At 38.2% G+C, this 15,495-nt stretch overlaps 1 protein-coding gene across 9 annotated transcripts in view; it reads left to right on the forward strand.

The window, feature by feature from the left end:
* Window positions 1-15,495, forward strand: part of L3MBTL3 (L3MBTL histone methyl-lysine binding protein 3) — a 126,467-nt gene that overhangs the window by 105,571 nt on the left and 5,401 nt on the right. For 7 of the 9 annotated variants that reach the window (XM_023254347.2, XM_023254343.2, XM_023254344.2 and 4 more), the window contains 3 exons: window positions 331-410; window positions 14,482-14,654; window positions 14,873-14,935. In XM_023254347.2, coding sequence (XP_023110115.2) covers window positions 331-410; window positions 14,482-14,654; window positions 14,873-14,935 — 316 coding nt within the window. The remainder of the gene's footprint in view (window positions 1-330; window positions 411-14,481; window positions 14,655-14,872; window positions 14,936-15,495) is intronic. The other 2 variants (XM_003986541.6, XM_045058031.1) reach the window with 1 other exon arrangement.

The following is a 15,495-nucleotide window of genomic DNA, read 5'->3' on the forward strand; positions in this document are numbered from 1 at the left end:
TTCAAAATATTTTCTTTCCTTAAATTGTAGTTCGGTAACCAGTGAAACTCTTCATGAAAACATGCCCCAATTTGAAGTTGAATTATTCAGTAGCTACATTTGCTAACACGTAACATAGTTCACCTTAATACTGTTCTTAGCTTTAAAAATCTCTTTTCAGAACAGTAAATGAAAATTGGTAATAAAGAAAATGGATATTTATAGATGTTATTAGTAGGAGTTACATCTTAGTAGAACTAAAAATCCTTTCTCACAGTAGTGGTAATGTTTGTTTTTAAATTAAGAAAGACAATTGGTGAGATGCAGTGCTGAACACCTATTTTTTTTCAGAGACCAGCATCCTGATGATGTCAAAGAAGACTTTGAAGAGAGAACAGAAAGTGAAATGAGGACATCACATGAAGCCAGAGGTAGCCATAATCATCTTGTATTAGGGATGCATATTACTATGAATACTCATCAGAATCTAGTGGAATATAGCAGTCACTTTTATATTAAAGATAAACTTCATTTAGTTGATTTGTTGTGTTATCACAGGCTATAAAAGTTTACTGTTCAGGGTAGACAGTTGACCTTGAACAACATGGGTTTGAACTATGTGGGTCCATGTATACACAGATTTTTTTCTTAGTAAATACGGTACAGTCCTGTAAATGTATTTTCTCTTCTTTATGATTTTATTAATAACATTTTCTTTTATCTAGATTACTTTATTATAAGAATATAGTATTAGATACATATAATATACAAAATATGTGTTAATCAACTGGTTAGGTTATTGATAAGGCTTCTAGTCAACAATAGGCTATTAGCAGTTAAATTGTGGGGCAGGGGGAATCAAAAGTTACACACAAATTAAAAAAAAAAAGTTATACACAGATTTTTGGCTATCCAGGGGTAAGTGTCCTTAACCCATGCATTGCTCAAGGGTCAACTGTTGTATGTAATTTATAATGATATGGATTCATCTGTGATCTGTATTTACAGCTTCTCTCACATACTGTACAATATATATTATATATAAACTTTGGGTAATACTACATTTGGTTCTTGTCATATATTTCTATCGGGATTGTTGATGTCATTTGCTTCATATGCTTAAAGCTGATCTTAGAATGTGTATTGAAATCCAAATGGAATTAATATGGTCTTAATCTAATACCACAAAATGAAAAGAAAATCATTTGAACAAATATTTTAGGTCGTATTGGAGAAAATAATTTGTCTTACATCTTTGCTAAAAGGACATAATGATGGCTTAACTAAGTAATGAAATCATAATGACTGGTAGTCATAGTATAGATTGTATTTATAATTTACACAAAATTATTATTTTTTATGAGAAAGTGTTAGCCTGACTGTGAGTTTAATGATTGTCCCTGGGGACTTTGCATTTCATATGTATTTTTTGCTTTAGATTATTATGTAAGATTTGAGAATGGCACCTAATGACTGTTTGCCCGCTGTGTCCTATTCCACAAGTGATGCTTTGATTTCCATGTCTGATTTTTAGAAGGCAGTAATTTGTGATTAATTTAAAAGTTCCATCTCTGCTGTCGTCAGCATGTGCTGGTGTGTTTAATGTAGCCCTATATACAAACCCTACCAACGGCCAGGGTTTGAATCCCTGCCCTGCTACCTGCTAGCTGCGCGATTGTGGACATTTCACTGAAAACCTCTCAGTGCTTTTGCTTTTCTTTTCTTTTTTTTTTTTAAACTTTCTCAGCTCATTTATTAGCAGGTCATGATGACAAATCAAAGGTTCCCAACCAAATAGGAGTGCAGTTTGAGCCAGCTAAAGACAAAAAAGTCCAATTCTAAACAAATCTCAGTTGTTTCCATGCATTCACACTCTTAACATTCAAACTCTTCCTACGCTTATCTCAGAGATGTCTGTCGTGGCACTCCTGCCTGCATCTACCATCTTCTAGGAGCAGTAGTTTCTGTCTCTCTGAATCCTGGTTCCACCATTGAGTTTCAGTGAAATCTGCAGTGAAAATCAGTTCAACGGTTTCTTTTTTTTTTTTTTTTAATTTATTGTTGGTAATTAACCAATTCAATAAACACATGTAGTCCTTAATTCAAAAAACAGACACTAAGACGGACCCAGGATTAAATATTGGAGCTTAATGACTCTTTCTCACTCTTCTATGTGGCCATATTTTCCGAAACATTTTTCTTTTCTTTTTTTTCTTTTCTTTCTTTTCCTTCTTTTCTTTCTTTCTTTTCTTTCTTTTCTTTTCTTCTTTCTTTCTTTCTTCCTTCCTTCCTTCCTTCCTTCCTTTCTTCCTTCCTTCCTTTCTTCCTTCCTTCCTTCCTTCCTTCCTTCCTTCCTTCCTTCCTTCCTTTCAATTTACATCCAAGTTAGTTAGCATGTAGTGCAACAATGATTTCAGGAGTAGATTCCTTGGTGCCCCTTACCCATATAGCCCATCCCCCCTCCCACAACCCCTCCAGTAACCCTCTGTTTGTTCTCCTTATTTAGAGTCTCTTCTGTTTTGTCCCCCTCCCTGTTTATCTACCCAAAAGGATAATAATGATGGTAACTCCCTCCCACTTGTCATGACAATTAAGTGCATTTGCAACTCGCTTCAAACGGTGCCTGGCACATAGTAAGCACTATGCAAGTATTTGATTATTTTAAATGTTTCTGGCCACTTAGAAAGGAAGAAAAACATTTACTTTGTGAGGGTTGTGTCATCAAGGTATATTGGATTCTGGAACAAAGGTTTGTCTTTCCTTGTGGTTGGCGGTTAGGAGCACAGCCTTAATTACTGTCAGGGCTCCACCACTTACTGGCTGTGTGGCTGGCTCTCTGTTTCACTTTCCTCCTTTGTAAAGTTAATGTAGTAATAGTAGCCACATCATTGGATTGTCATGAGGATTAAATGCATCAGCTGCTGCTGCCGCTGGTAGGAGGGCAATAGTATTGCGATGACTGTTTATTGCATGGAATTGTCTCATTGAAAATTCAGATAGATTCATAATAGAATCTTAGGCTCTGAACTTTTGGAGAGAGTAATAATTTAATAAGCTCTTCAGTCTCTTCCTAACTTGGTGATTGAATTAACTTTTTATTTGATTTGCTGAGCTGATTTTAATAATTGTTTTCTGGAAAGAGTCTGGAGAATTATTTTTCTCTAATAGAGAATTTGGCTCGATTAACATATGATACGCATGGTGATCTCTCTTTATCTTTTCAAACTTTGTATATTTTCGTCCTGTTTTTCTCTATTTGAATTGCCTGAGTTTTTCTGTTTTATTCTTAACAGAAACACTACTAGAGTTCACATATAGCTCTTAATTATTGCTGTCACCTACAAAAGCTACAGTGCAATATGCATATGTTATTTACGATCTTACTTTTTCTTAGTAAAAGGGGCCTGATAAAATAAATTGATTTGAGAATTTTTTTTAAGTTTATTTATTTATTTTGAGAGAGAGAACACAAGCAAGGGGCAGAAGGAGAAGAAGAGAGAGAATCTCAGGCTCCATGCTGCCAGAGCAGAGCACAACTCGGGGCTCAGTCTCACAAACTGTGAGATCGTGACCTGAACCAAAGTCGAGAGTCAGATGCTTAACCGACTGAGCCACCCAGGCATCCCACTTTGAGAAATTTTGCTCATATGTTCCTAAGTGAGATTTGACTATTAATATCTCATCCATTTTTAGCCTCTTAAAATGAACTTGGTATCTTTCTTTCATTATCAAATTTTTGAAACATTTTATATAAAACTTTCATAAAACTAATTCCATCTATAGTGAAATCATGTTGTGATTATCAGCTGGTCTTTAAATCCAGGAACTTCTTTCAGTTCTAATTTTGGTTATTACTTATGCTCTATGTTTTCTCTCTGTTGACTGGTAATACCAATTATTCTTGAGTTAGAGCCAAGGGATTATATTTGTTTTCAAAATATTTAACCATTGGTTTTTGCACAAGACAATTAGCATCAACACTGATCTTAGTTCTGGAGGAGAGTTCTGGAAGCTCTCCACTATACCAAGAGTTATGCTTAGTTGCTGGATCTTTCGGAAGTCCAATAAGGACATGGCTGCATTGGGGGCTGGAAGGGGGCACTCTACCAACCAATATGGAAGTATTTTAATAACAAATATTTTTTGATGTTCTACTCATGTTTCTCAAGTTGAAATATCTTACTCAGCTTCTTGCTCTATCAAGTCTACTGCTTACTGCCTTTAACATGAATTTTAGCAGTGGCAGTTTTTATTTCCCTTTAATTTGCTACATTGACTTGTTCCCTTTCATAGCCTTTTTTTTTGTTTTGTAGGGGTCATATCCCCTTGTGCTTCACTAAAATCATGAAATTCCTCTGTCAAATAAATCAGTGCTCCTCTTCCGATGTTTTTGTCAGAGGCCCCATGGTGATTGTTCCCTATTTTAACGTTTTTGAATCCAGAGAATTTTTCCCAGGTCTTTTGTGAAGAACACTTACGACACTCCCATTTGGGTACCAGTAGAATTCTTCTTTCAAACATGAGCCTAGAGGTCAGGTAGCTATACCCCACCCCGGGTCTACATTCTTGAACCTCATAGATGCTCACCAGCAGTCATTCCCAGTCACATCCCTCCGGTGGCGGAAGGAGCCGTTCCCAAATCTAGCCTGTCTGGGGGGTGGTGCAAGGGATAGGAGAGAGCCCAGTGCAGTTTGTGTATTATTTAGGATAGAGGAGACTGAAAAAAAGCCACCTTAAGTTTCTTTATAACGGCAACAGGATTTAAGACTCAGTAGGTCCATGAGAACTATTTTATTTGGAGTCTGGGAGCAAATTGATATTTGAAAAAAAAAAAAAAACTTCCTCCTAAAAAAATCCTCCCACCCTGTTTCTTCAGTTAACTCAGGTTAATTCCTTGCAATATGTGTAATTATGAGCCCGTTTGTTTTTTTTAAGTTGATTTTATTTGGATAGAGAACAAGCACGAGTGGGAGGGGGCAGATAGAGAATCTCAAATAGGCTCTAGGCTCAGCACAGAGCTCGATGCAGGGCTCGATCCCACGACTGTGGGTGATCATGACCTGAGCTGATATCAGGTGTCAGATGCTTAACCAACTAGGCATCCCTGAGCTCTTTTATTTTTTTGTGATTCTCACCATGCACCTGAATTTGACCTTTGGGGACTTTCACTGAATATAATTTATCACTTTTTTCCTTTTTTTAAACTTCTATCTTTTTTAATAATTCATTCCCATCATTGTAGGAAAGACCTTTAATAAAGGATTCTATAAATTGGCCTTCATGTTTAAACTCTTGTAATCCTGGGAAAGGTACAGTTTTGTTTTCTCTCCTGCAAGTATTCTTTCTCTTGGGCTGCTGATAATGCAGAAAGAGTTGAATTCTATTTTGTAATGTAGTGTGCTAGATTCTCTCATAAAAAATCAGCCTTGCTTTTTGCTTCCATAGCAGTTGGTTTTTTATTTTGGTTGTTAACCTTGAAACGACCCTCAAGTATCTTTCATGCCCGAATTAAGTATCTTGGAGCTAATTTTACCTCCATTCCTTGATGCTATGATCCATTTATCTTACCCAATCACTGCTGTTGTTCATCTTTTTATATTCAGTCACCAGTTAGTAACTCCATTAAAAAAAATTGGGGGGCGAGGGAGTTGACAGATGTATTTCATTTCTTTTGTCTGGCCATATTCTTCTCACAATTAAGAGCATTATAGACTCATGGAATATTAGCCTGAAAGCATATTGACTCCTTTTCATTTTTGCTTTTTATGTCAAATGCACTCTCCATGATATGCCTTTCTTTCAAGATAGGAATAATTTCTCTCATTTGCGGACTTTACTATTTGCCAGACATCGGGATAAGCATTTTAAAAATATCATGTAATCCTCACAGCGATCCTGTTACCTTGATTTCACCAAGATAGAGCTCGCCAGTGGCAGAGCAGGAATTTGAATCCACATTTATCAGACTCTTAAACTCACCCTCTTGACTATAACCCTAGGAGGCGAAAGATCCACGCTGCCACCCTCTCACAGGGTGGCTTTGGGATCGTTCCTCACCTCACCTCACGGGTAGTTACCTCCTAGCACGGTTTTGAAACTAAAATGAAGCAAAGCATTTGGAGATTTTGGTCTCAACTTCTGTCGCTGGCTTAAAGGAATAGGGATGAGTCAAGCAACAGGTCAGTGGTAGCTTATGCTGTTGGCTTGTCAATTTAGCATCTGCAGAGTTGGAAGTAGGAACCCCACTCAGAGTATAGCAAGTAGCAGAGTCTGAAAGTAGCAGAGAGCATGAGTACTTCCTTTCTCCAGCCCACCATATAGTGGTTCTACTGGGTCTTAATGGAACGGTCCTGTAGGAAGCAGGTTCTCACACTCTGTGGTGGGGAGGACACCATAGTGGAAAGTAGTCTCTTTATACTGGGAGACTTCATGGCTGGTTTAGATGATGTTCCCATACTGAAGATTTATTATCTTGATTCTATGTGAAACATCGGAGGATATTTCTTTCAGGATCACCTTTATCAGAAAGGTCTTCTTACAAGGATTAATCTTTCACTTCACTTTTTCCTACCTTAAGCCAAAGCAAGGCTTTGGCTGTGCCCTCAACCAGAATTGAGAGGAGAGACATGGTGGGCAAATTTGTCGTTGCAAGTTCCTGCTTTGGGCAACTACATTATTATTTACTAAACTCCATTTCAGGGAAGTCTGCAAGGTGGGGCACATGAGTGGCTCAGTCGGCCAAGCACCTGACTCTTGAATTCGGCTCAGGTCATGGTCTCACAGTTCGTGAGACTGAGCCCCATATCGGGGCTTAGGATTCCCTCTCTCCCTCTCTGCCCCTCCTCTACTCGGGCTCCCTAGCTCTCTCCCTCTCTCTCAAAAGAAATAAACATTTTTTTTTTAAAAAGAAAGAAAGTCTGCTAGATATGCCGTATTGGCAGACTTTTCACAGTTTCTGATACAGTGTAAGTGCTGAATATGATTTCCATATAGTAAATTGTGACGTGAATAGAAGAGGCAGGCCTTTCTTTCCATTCTCCAGGTAGCAACCTATGGAAAATATTCCTCATTTGATAATTGTCTAGACAGATGCAATCACAGTAAAACCATTAATTCACCAAGTTATTTCTCTGGCACCACGGCCACGTAACATTTTCTTATTTCTGATATTAAGGAAGCCCAGCAATTGATGATGTTTTCACAGTACTTTCCCCAAAAGGCAGTAAATCGCTTTCCAAGTCACCAAAGTGGCTTCTGGTTTTTGTTACTTTTTTTTTAGTTTATTTATTACCAGCTTCTGGTTTTATATAACTTTCATTATCAAAATAACATGTTTATTATAGAATAACTAGCAAATACAGGGAATTAAAAAGAAAACCAAAATCACCTGTGATTTTATTTTCCAAGATACCAAAATTTCCTGAATTTTGGTATCTATTTTGCGGGACATTTTATATCTGAAGTAATATACAAACTGCTTTACAACCTGTGTTTTTTTAACTTTATAATATCCCAACCATTTTCACATAAATATTTATACTAATTAAAAGATAACATCAACTATTTCCTCGGTGGATAAATATAGCATCATTTAATGAACCCCTCTCTGTTGGGTATCTAGGCTAGGAGTTTCCCCTCTCTCACTGTTATAAGACAGTGTTGGAGTAATAAACCTTAGTCTTGATTAGGATTAGGTCTGTGTGTGAGTGTGACATAAAACATTCATAAGCGGGGGCGCCTGGGTGGCTCAGTCGGTTAAGCGTCTGACTTTGGCTCAGGTCATGATCTAGCGATCCGTGGGTTCAAGCCCCTCATCGGGCTCTGTGCTGATGGCTCAGAGCCTGGAGCCTGTTTCAGATTCTGTGTCTCCCTCTTTCTCTGACCCTCCCTTGTTCATGCTCTCTCTCTGTCTCAAAAATAAATAAATGTAAAAAAAAAAAAAAACCACTCATAAGTGACTTATGTCCAGTAAGAGCTGCTTATTTCTGTCTCACATAGAGCAAGTTCAGAGGTAGGTGGGCCAAGACTTCATGGTGCTCCACAGCACTGGGAAATCAGGCTCCATCCAGTTTTGTTGTTCCGTCCTGCAGAGTGTCTACTCCCAAGGCCATATGTTGGTCAGAAGTGGTTCTGGAGAGCTAGTCATTCAACCACCGTTGTGTCCAGGTGGAAGGAGGGTCAGTTCACGGAAGTAGTAGTGGGCGCCCTTACCGGGCTCTTATTCTTGAACGGCATTTTCTGTTTATATCCCATTAGTCACGTGACCGCATCTGGCCACAAGAGTGACTGGGACACGTAGTCTTCATTCTGGATACAGTTATGTACCCAGCAGAGAACCTCCATAGTGACTTTCTTACAGAGGATTGCCTAACATTTACACTTAATTAGGTCCTTACGATGAACTCTGAGACTGGGAATTGTCGAGTCAAAGGATAGGAACTCACAGGGAACCTGTTTCAAGTGAGAGAAAAGACTTGCCCCAGGTTCATCAGAGCTGAGTGTTTTGTAGTTACTTCACAGTGATGGTGATGATGAGAACGGAAAGCATCCTTCTGGCTCACCAAAAGGTGCGATCTTGCTGACGCACAACATCCTGCTGACCTTGGGGGTGCAGGTCCTGTGCAGGGAGTGAATGTTTGACATTACAGTGTACTTGGAGATCCTAACAGTACAGCCCCGTACTGTGCAATGTCTATGGCTCGTTGAGTCAGGAATCTTCGTGCTGCTGTGTTCTAAGACTGACAGCTACTTGCAGCTGGCCCTCGTGTGATTTCTGCCTACATTTCACTCTTCAAATTTGGCATTACAAATCTTCTCCTTTTGCCTCTTTTCTGATGGAACATTCTGGTCCTAATGCCTCCTCTACATGACCAGGAGGTCTTCAGTGTCTGTCTCAATCTGATTCTCATACATATATACATGTTTCACTTAAAAAATAATAATAATAAATAAAAAGAAAAAATAGCGATCATTTGATTGAATATGAGAATAGATTGATTTGTTCATGAACATAGTGAATATTGTTATTTATCTCTGCCTTGAACTATGTTTCTCATTTTAATGTACCGTAAGATTTCTCTTAATTCTTACCTTGCTACTTTTGAGGATGACACCCCAGTTCTGCAAATAAAATGTATCAATTATCGGACCAAGGATCAGGACAAATTAAAATTACTACTCTATAGTAATTTAGGCATTTTCAGCCAGCTTAAAAAATTTTTACCTTACATTTGCTTAAATATTTCTGTCCTAATTTATGTATATTCTAAGAAAACTAGAATGGAAACATTTTTTGAAGAAAGAAAAAAGATGTTGCTTTTCATTGGAGGGGAGATATTGATGGCCTTACCTTCCTAAGAGCCACTTTGAAGATATTCAGTATCCTGTTTATTTTTGTTGAGAATACTCCTTCTTTCTTTTTTTTTTTTTTTAATATTTATTTTTGAGAGAGAGTGGGAGACAGAGCACCAGTAGGGGAGGGGCAGAGAGAGAGGGAGACACAGAATCCGAAACAGGCTCCAGGTTCTGAGCTGTCAGCACAGAGCACGATGCAGGGCTGGAACTCATGAACTGCGAGATCATGACCTGAGCCAAAGTCAGACGCTCAACCAACTGAGCCAACCAGGTGCCCCTTTTCAATTCTTTTTTTTTTTTTAATATTTATTTTATTTTATTTTTTTATTTTTTAAATATTTATTTATTTTGAGAGAGAGAGAGAGTGAGCAAGCAGGGGAGGGTCAGAGAGAGGGAGACAGAGAATCCTAAGCAGGCTCCATGCTGACACAGAGCCTGACACAGGGCTCAATCCCACAAACCATGAAATCATGACCTGAGCTGACATCAAGAGTCGGATGTTTAGCTGACTGAACCACCCAGGTGCTAAAAAATAATTTGTTGAATCCCAAATTAAAAAAAAAAATTTATTGACTTAAGTAGTCTCTGTGCCCAACATGGGGCTCGAACTCACGACCCCAAGATCAAGAGTCACATGCTTTTCTGACTGAGCCAGGCACCTCCCTGTTCATCCTTCCTTCACTTTCTCAGATTATACCAGAAATACATATCCTTGATAGTCATAAAACAATAAAAGCCATTTAGACAATTTCTAAACAAAGTATAACCTTTCCTCATAATATTTTACTTTTGCAAGGATTAGTGAGAAATAGACTTGGAAATCATCCCCGGGCAGTTCTGTGCCCAGTGGTATAGAATTGAGTAGCCCTGAAGAACTGTGGAAGCACAAAACCAAAGGGGAGGGGGAGAAGGACGTTAGATCGTATGCCTTTGGGAACGTTTCATTTCAGGGAACTTCAAACATACAGAAAACTCTTGTAAAAGTGTTATTTTTCATGCAGATAAATAGTTTGAGAGGAGGGCGGTAAGAAATATGACCCTAGTGATAAAATGGTGGTAGCAGAAATGTCTTCTGGAACAAGGGCTTCGTTTTCTGGAGCACATTGTGCACGTTCAAACCTCCTCTTCCTTACTCTTGGCACTGGGCCGCCTACTTGAGCCAAAGTCTTTCACATTTATTTCAGTCTGATCGCATGTTAAAATGAAAACCTGGAGTCACATTTGTGTGCCATTCAAGGACTCAGATACACATTCACTTAAGTAAAGTTGTTTCTCTCTTTTTGGGACTGGGATCATAGCTAATACACTGTTATTTTCAGAAGAGATGGGACATTCTATATAGCTGGTAAACACTAGTTTTGCCTCATTCATTGGAAAACACCATTGGGCCTCAGGACATCAATCAGCCTGAAAGAATCAGCAAAAGGAAGGAAAGTCTTAAGTGAAAGATGCAGAGTTGGGTTTAGGTTTAGAATGATGTATGCGTCTAGACCTGTTTATATTATCTGCTTCAAAGACATGCAGGAGCCACCAGAAATAGGGGAGCTTTATGGTTTTTAGTCATTTCTTTAAGAATGGCTCCGTTGTTTTTCTAAAGAATAATAATGTAGCAACATTAGAAATGAACCGCGAATAAGACAACTTTAGCAGCAAATAGAATGGAGCTGCAGTGAAGGAGGGAACAGTGGCAAGTGTTAATAGAATAGAAACAGTTATATAATAAATGTGTCGCTTTGGAAAAGACCGACACTTATGTGGCAAGCAATCAGAGCACAAACCATAGAGTAGGCTCTACGGTTTTACTCTGGTGTGGAACTGGAAATCTTACCATTTCACAGTAGCCTGCCTCCTGAAAGATGCACAAATATTATATTTCAAATAATTAGCTGAACTCTTGGGAATGTCTGAGATTAAGCAATGTTTTTAAGTTACCCTGTATTTATATATGCTAAACAAAAGCATCTTGAACTCTGGGAAATTTAAAAATAATATATATATATATATATATATATATATATATATACACACACACACACACACACACACACACACACATATATACATATAATTATATAATATATATATATTCATGTGGAGCAGGTAAATTTTTCTGTATGAGCTCAACTCAGGTAGAGAGCGAGGACCAGTGGCTGTTAGCTTCAGTAAGATAGATTTTTTTTTTTTAAATAGTTCTAAGTTACTTCCTAATAGAGCAATTCAAAATTCAGATTAGGCTAGTTTAAAAGTTTTTGAGGAGCCACAATAGAACAATAAGAAAAAAATTTTTAAGAAACTGAAAACTTGAGATACAGAGGAATAAAATTAACGAAAGATGAGCAAGACCTCTACATGAAAATGGCAAGAGATAAAAGAGAAGTCATAAAGAAGTTCCAAAGCAATGGAGCGAAATACCTTGTTCTTGGATTGGAAGACTGGATATTGTGAAGAAGTCATTTTTCAAAACCAGATTGGTCTGTATTTAGTGGTAATCTCCATTTAAATCCTAGCGGGTTTTTTTTTTTCCACAAGCTTATCCTAAATTTTATATGGAGGTGCAGAGAGCTAAAGATAGCTGTGGCAGTCTTGAAAAAGACCTAGATCACAGACATCAGGACACTTATCAAGTGATAGTAATTAAAACCTATAGGTTGGTGTAAAGAGACCAGTGGGACAGAAGAGAGGATCTGAAGACACGTATTTATGTTAAAGCTGGCACTGTGGTACAGTGGGAACAGGGTGGTCTTTTCAATAAATCATGTTTGGGCAATTAGAAATCCATGTGGAAAAATAGATTAGGAATGCCAATCCTTATCTCATACCATGTCAGAATAAATTTCAGGTGGATTGAAATTTCAAGTGAAAGGTAAAACATAAAGTACTTAGGGAAAAACAGAGGAGACTAACTTTAGGACCTTGAGGTAAGCAAAGATTTCTTCAGTAGACCTACAAAAAGCACTAACCATAAAAGAAAAAAAGTAAGTTAAACTTCACTTACACCTAATTTCCAACAAAGGATTGTCGTAATACCTATTTCCAACAAAGGATTCCTATCCAGAGTGTGTGTGTGTGTGTGTGTGTGTGTGTGTATCTTCTACAAATCAGTAAGAAATAAGGCAAGATGGCCCAATGGAAAAAACGGGCATAAAACATAAATAATTCACAAAGGAGGTTCTCCATATGGCCAATAAGCATAGGAAAAGATTGTCAACTTCATTAGTTATCAGACAACTGCAATTATAACCACATGTGATACCACAACAAATTCACCAAAATGGTTAAAGTGTAAAAAGATAGACAATACCACATGTTATTGAAGATGGAAAGCATTTGTAACCCCCTTACACTGTTAGTGGATACATATTGCATAACTGTTTTTGGAAAACTGGCAGAATTTGTATATATATATATACACACACACACGCATGCACTACATATACATATACACATACACATACACAACAGAAATCATACATGTGTCCAAGAAAAGACTGGTACAGGTAATGTTCAAAGCAACACTGTTGGTAATAGCCAAAAATTAAAAACAACTAAAATGTCCATTAACTCCCAATTACTTGTGGAATGTTCATAACTATTGAAAAACCATACAGCAAAGAGCACATTCAACAAGCAATGTGGATGAATCTCATAATCAATGCTGTTGAGAGAAAGAAGCCAGAAACACCAAGATTTTCGTCTGAATGTAATTCAGAAGCAGGGTAAAGAACCTGTGGTGTTAGAAGTCAGGAAGGTGGTTGTCACCCTTGCTGGCCGGGGTGTAATTAGAAGGGGACACAGGAGGCTCTGGGTGTGCCGCCATGTTGTTTCTTGATCCTGGTGTTAGGTACATTGGTGTGTTCACTTTGTGAAAATTCTTTGAGCTGTACACTTAACGATTTGTCTACTTTTCTGTAAAGCTTACTCTTAAAAAAAAAAAAAAAAAACCTTAAAATAATCTTAGAGATACAAGCCAGTTTGAAATAGTCTCAGTGACACAAAAGCCTAAACTGGGTAACCATTTGGCAAAAACTTGTGGTGGAATTGAAGTTGCATTGTTTTTGTTTTTTTCATTGTTTTTAATGTTTATTTATTTTTGAGAGAGAGAGACAGAGTGTGAGAGGGGAAGGGGCAGAGAGAGAGAGGGAGACACAGAATCCAAAGCAGGCTCTAGGCTCTGAGCTGTCAGCACAGAGCCTGATGTGGGGCTCAAACTCGTGAACTGCAAGATCATGACCTGAGCCGAAGTCAGATGCTTAAGTGACTGAGCCACGCAGGCGCCCCGAAATTGAAGTAGCATTGTAACTGAGATGGTGTAGGGGTGGAGGAGAGTAAATGTAGAGGAGGAGTCTTTCTTCTGATGGGCTTTGAGTAAGTAGTTTTCAGAAAAGTTTTCTTTTCTAAAGGATCTTGAGATAATTACTGACAAACTCTAGAAGTCCCAGTGACATAAAATCATTTGCTAAGAAATGGCTGTTTTAGGAGAGCAGCAGTAAATATGTTTGGATTCAGAAGATCTGGCAGATGAATGGAATATTCTGTAGCTTTAATTTTGATCTTCACAAATACAAGAATGACAAAAGCATTTGCCTTTCTGTTTTATTTTTATTGCAATAATTTCATATCCCTTTAAAAAAATTAAGTAGGCTATTTAAAAAGCCAATGGGATTGGTAAACAGAAATTGAAAGATGAAACCAGGGCTGAGCTAAAAGGAAAGAACAGGTCTAGTAACACAGGGTAACCACAGTGGCTGGACTCCAGCATGTACAATTTGGTGGTTACTTTTAGGACATCCACAACTGAAAGGGACACAAAACCATTTCCTGAGGCTTGGATAGTCCTTTTCCTTGCCACTAAAGCTGGGAGGCAAGTATCTTTCATGAGACATTAAAGAGGCAACATTGTTAACATGACACATCTTCCATAAAGGGTAATGTAGCAAATGTGTAAGTTGAATTTACAGGTTGTTTCTTACCGTGACCTACCTTCTGTAAGGACAAAGGAGAGTGTAATTGTTCACTGGCAATAATGTTGAAAGGAAGCATGCTTTAAGTAGGTGCCGCCCACCAACTCATTATTTGGGGGAGACACCTGGCACTTGGGGCTGTCTTTGCGCCTTTTCAGAGCGTGAGTTCCGGTTTGTTTCAATCCAGCAGGTGCCCGGGAAGAACCTAGCCTACAACAAGCACAGCGCCGGTCGGCTGTCTTTCTGTCCTTTAAATCACCAATTCCATGTCTGCCCTTGCGCTGGGAGCAGCAGAGCAAACTTCTCCCCACCGTAGCTGGAATTCCTGCCAGTAAAGTTTCCAAATGGAGCACAGATGAGGTATATTTCATTTTCTTTGTCTGCCAGGAACTGGATATAGCAATTCTGGCTTCAGGAGCAGATACAGTGAATGTGTGTGGGGCTTAGTCTCTCTTCCTGAAAGGGAAGAAATTGTTCTGAGAGAAACAACTAACGCATGCAGGTTAAACATTTTGAACCTGTAGCACTTAGATTCGGGCTTCTGTTTTCAACTGCAATTGTTACCTTATTTTTGACAGGTGTCAGAGTTCATACAGAGCTTACCTGGCTGTGAAGAACACGGAAAGGTATTTAAAGATGAAGTAAGTGTCCCACTGAAATGCAGTGAACGGTTAGATGTTTTGAATTGGGAGAGGAGGGAAGAGAGCGCTGGTGTTGAAATTGACAGATTGGCTTGATGTTGTCTAACAAGCAGCATTCGTCATTTGTACACAGATGTCTTTCTATGAGATCGGATGTAACAGAAGTGTTTGTACCATTTTATGATGCTCCACAGCAGTAGCACCAGACCCGTTCCTAAAAAACAAACCACACACAAAAACCTTAATAGCATGCATTTTCTTATAGCACAGAAAGAAACCAAAGAGAGAGATAAGCAACATTTTGTTTTTAATACAGTGAAATTAGTTCCCATTATTTTATTTTCAAACATTACTTTAACAACACCAAGATTAAATTCATTTAATGTTATACTAAATATTACTGTTACTGCTAAAACAACCCCTTAGATCTTATACCTATCTCAGTAATGTTTATAATAACTGATAGTCATTACCGTCTGCATTTGGGAGATTAGTTTATCCTCTGCCTGCCCGAAACATCAAGATAAGAGATGCTTAATAATGTTATGACCTATATTGAA

The sequence above is a fragment of the Felis catus genome, chromosome B2, assembly GCF_018350175.1.
Source record: "Felis catus isolate Fca126 chromosome B2, F.catus_Fca126_mat1.0, whole genome shotgun sequence".
Taxonomy (NCBI): Eukaryota; Metazoa; Chordata; class Mammalia; order Carnivora; family Felidae; genus Felis; species Felis catus.